The sequence below is a fragment of the Olea europaea genome, unplaced genomic scaffold, assembly GCF_002742605.1.
Source record: "Olea europaea var. sylvestris unplaced genomic scaffold, O_europaea_v1 scaffold604, whole genome shotgun sequence".
In the NCBI taxonomy this organism is placed as follows: domain Eukaryota; kingdom Viridiplantae; phylum Streptophyta; class Magnoliopsida; order Lamiales; family Oleaceae; genus Olea; species Olea europaea.
The window spans coordinates 45,364-49,844 of NW_019264389.1; the positions used below are offsets into that span (position 1 = coordinate 45,364).

Consider the following 4,481-nt stretch of genomic DNA (forward strand, 5'->3'; position numbering starts at 1 on the left):
TTTTTTCAAATTTATTTAAATAATATAAATAGTCTTTACATTTTTCGAAAATGTATTTAATTTGAAATTTTTTGTTTGTAAATATATTTTCCAAATAATAATTATTTTATTTTATTTTTTAATTTTTATAATTGCCTTTTTTTATATAATTTAATAATTAAATACATAATATTGTTCGAAATTAACAATTTATTTTGTTCCTTTTATTGTTCTTTTATGAAAATCTTTGATTTTTTTCAATTTATTTAAATAATATTTATATTCTTTAATTTTTTTGACAATACATTTAATTTGATTTGTTGTTTTTTGTAAATATATTTTTCAAATGTAATATTTGTGATTGTATGGTAGTTAGAGTTCGGTTCCCTTGATTTTGTGAAATTATGCTTTCTTTTGTTATCTCTTGTTCAATGCTATAACATTTGAATTTTTGCAGGATGAAGTATCATTTAGATGCAGAGTTCAGATGGATGGCGGGGAAAGCTACTTGGAACAGTAGCTTTGAGAGTTTTACTACTGTGTTGGAGCTGCTCGATGATCGGCACGAAAATATGCTACGACAGTCCTTCTTGTCGCCACTGTACCAGTTGCGAGAGGTGCAGTACTCAGGACAGATTATTGATGCACTTCTACGTCGGCTTCTGAGGCCAGTCGACCGCGATTCCCTCCAGTTCGACCTCGGGGGCAAGGTTGTCAGTTTCTCGATGTTTGAGTTTACATTGATTACTGGACTGAGGATTACGGACGACGATGCAGCCATGGAGAGAAGCAATAGGCCGTACGAGACGTACTTCCAGGGACATGGGTCGGTGCTTCTACCCGACTTGATGGTTGCGATCAATGGGTGCGACCATATGCTAGATAAATTGAAACTTGGGTTGGTCTACATCCTCGAGAGTGTGATGAGGTGTCATCACAAGAAGACTGCCATCGACATTTTTCATTTACAAGTTGTTGACGACATCGATGCGTTCAACAACTATCCATGGGGCCGGAGATGCTACAAAGACACCGTACATGTGTTCACCAGATCGCACTCGAGGCCCAGGGGGTCGATGCGTAAATACGATACATATGGATTACCCTTAGCGGTGCAGGTAAATGTTTAATTTAATCAAAGTTAAAGTTTTAGTGTATTACATTGATGCTTAATAAGTGTATGTGTTACAGATTTGGGTGTATGAGACAGTTCCTGTACTGGGGGCCTGCTTTGCGCAGCGAAGGGAGACACGTTGCCCTCGGATGCATCATTGGAGATCATCGCCAGCGGAGGGATGTCCCACTGGGAAGCAGTTATCGGCCCTCCTCGACGATCCTCAAGTAAGTATTATGCATTTGTGATTTATATTATACGTAGTTTAAAATTTTGTTTACATGATCGTTAAGTAGTTAAAATGTCAATATGTCAGTTTGAAGTCATACCTGAGTTGAAGCCGTTGATGGAAGAGGAGGCTCGGGGTCTTGTACGAGATTTAGGCGTTCCGCACACCCCAAACGAGGAGATGTCTGATCTGAGTTTGGACCGAGATTGGGTATGTGAATGAAATATAATTTATTGAATATCGTCGATGTATAAATTTATTGAATAAATTTTAATTTTATTTATGTAGGAGGGCGGTCCAGCTGATCGATAATCACCTCCGTCTAGGGTATCGCCGCCACCATTGGCATCACCTCCGCTGAAAGTATCGTTCCCGCCATTGGCATCACCTCCGTCGAAGGCATCACCGCCGCTAGTGGCATCACCTCTGTCGGGGCCATTGCCACCGCCATTGGCATCACCTCAGTCCAGACACCTCCCCCGTGTGTCTCCGGGGCACAGTGATGATTTGTATGCCCGTTTGACTGGATTTATAGCGGAGGAGGTCGGCGCGCTACGACGAGATTTGATGGAGAGGTTCGATGATCTGGGACGAGAGTTGACAGGGAGGGTCGACGATCTGGCAGGGAAGGTCGACTATCTGACAGGGCGGGTCGACGATATGGGACGAGAGTTGACAGGGAGGGTTGACAATTTATCCCATGATGTTGGAATATTACAGTCTTCCGTTGTCGACCTTCAGGATATAGTAGCGGTGCTTAGAGGAGATTTAGCCGGCAGACGATGGGGGGACAGAGGGGATGGCGGAGATCATGATCGAGAGGGTGGCAGAGATGGTGATGGAGAGGGGGGTCACCCACATTTTTGGCGTGATGAGACATTGGAGTCATTGTGGTTGTCTATGGAGGGGGTGGCCCCGATGGGGATAGGAGAGGGGACTACGGAGGGGGTGGCCTCGACGGGAGGGGCGGAGGAGGTGGCGACGGATGGGGAGGCCCCGATGGGAGGGGCGGAGGAGGTGGCCTTAGAGGTCGAGAGGACGTCCGGCGTGATTGAAGGTAAGAGACATGCTGTTGACAAGACGGAGCTGGTGGTCGGCAAGAGGTTGAGAGTGCCGTCACAATATGTTGTTTCCCCCTTCACGGCTGAGGCCAAGAGGAGGACGTTTATCGATGGGATGCACCCGAACTTATTCAGGGAGGTGGACAATGCCAAGTGAAAAGCGTTCGAGACAGAGTGGCGGAGAAGTATCCCCGGGTAAGTATTGTATGATTTTAATAAAGCACTGTACGCTAACTCGTCTACGCTTATTTTAACATTTCCTTGTTTTTTGCAGAATTAGCCGCACGATAGGTCAAAAGACGATCTCAGACCCTTACAAGTGGTTCCACGATATCACCACTGCGGGAGCTTGGCTCGCCGACGATGTAAGTGAACTATTCATTTCGTGTATTTTATGTATACGTCACTTTGTGTTTATTAAATGAATAACTCATACTTTTTTGGTGTTTCCTGCTGCAGCACATCGACCTGGCCATGGACTTGCTGCGAGATCGAGCTCAAAGACATCCAAAATCATTTGATGTCCATGGTCGAGTCATATTAAACACCGAGTTCTTGCATGCCGTTACCATAGAGTATCAGTCGCTCGAACTTATGGGTAACGAGTACACGGTGTCAGAATATATGCTCGAGTGGGTGATAGGACTGTCACCGAGTGTCGGGGGAAAATCATAGGAGGATTGTCCACATATGTACATTCCAGCATGCATCAATAAACACTATGTTACGTTGGAGATCGTTTTTGCTGGCTCGATTATATATGTGTACGACCCAAATCATTCATATTTGACACAGTGCCAGTTGGAGCAAAACCTAGAGTCCGTGGCTGTAATTGTTCCTATGATGGCCGGCCGAGCGGGGATAAATGTACAGGACAGATTGTGGATTGTTCGAAACACGACGACTGCGCGACAGTCCGTAAGGTAAGTGTTTGAAATTTTTGTTTTTATCTTTCAGATTTAGATTTTACTTACACAGTACTGAATTGATTCATTCTTGTTCAATTGCAGTGGCGACTGCGACATATTTTCCATTAAGTACGTCGAATTTTTAAGTATAAGGCATAAGGTTGATGGAATCAACCAGTCGTGGATACAGAACTGGAGAAAGAAGTTAGCATGTGATTTGTTCGAATTTAACGCTGACTCGTAAATTTGTATTAAATATATGTAACGTTTCAATTGTAAATTTAATTATTTTTTGTGATTATGATATAATTGTAAATTTATGTTCAATGTATATAACATTCACATTGAAAATTTAATTGTATTTTTTGTTTTGTTATTTTACACGTAGGTCGAGTATGGAACTATTTTTTTCATATGAATCATTATAAATACCGTTTATCAAGAATAAATATTGAACATCGAAGATTTATAAAAAACAAATATTGAACAGTGTAAAATAAAAGGAAATATTATTCATTTAACGTACCTGTCTAATCGTCATTTAGGGGAATTTGACTGGTATAAAATTGTCGAGTATGCCCTACGGCTCTGAACCTGTCACACCTACGCGGTCGAGAAAACTCTCCGGTAGATGGTATTCTAGATGTACTTGGACATCCAGAACCACGCGGTTCAACTGCTGGTGACAACAAATTATGAAATGGGAGAATGTGCTCAGGAACTTCCCACTCGACTTTATTTGGCAGAGGAAATATAGTCTTAGCATTTACTGTTCTCCAACACTCAGTCGTATAATACAAAGAGCATAACGTTCTTGCAGCAAAGCCTCGATACATGGCCACCGCAACTGCATGCTCACATGGAAAGCTCTCCAACTGAAATCTCGTACAACTGCATGTGTTATCAGTCAAGTCCAACATATATGCCGTATTACGTGCATATTGCATGGAGAAGCGAAACTCATCTAGTGCTTTCACATTCAACTTCCTCACAACCTCTGCTGCCTTAAACAGTTTCTCCTCTTGAGCTGGGGCCAACACGCTACTGTAACTCTGTGATGCCGCACGTCGGTCATGAAACCACAGTTGTAGCTTGTTACGAATGTTCTCAATCATTGCGAGAATTGGTAACTCTCGATCCTTCTTAAACAATGCATTGAGAGACTCCGCGTTATTCGACGTCATCATGTT

At 42.4% G+C, this 4,481-nt stretch overlaps 1 protein-coding gene across 1 annotated transcript; it reads left to right on the top strand.

Moving 5' to 3' along the window:
* The first annotated feature begins 1,889 nt into the window (after positions 1-1,889).
* LOC111389652 (H/ACA ribonucleoprotein complex subunit 1-like) lies at positions 1,890-2,377 on the top strand. The gene is made up of 2 exons (XM_023014594.1): positions 1,890-2,157; positions 2,229-2,377. The coding sequence occupies exons 1-2, from the start codon at positions 1,890-1,892 to the stop codon at positions 2,375-2,377; spliced, it is 417 nt and encodes a 138-aa protein (XP_022870362.1).
* The last annotated feature ends 2,104 nt before the right edge of the window (positions 2,378-4,481 follow it).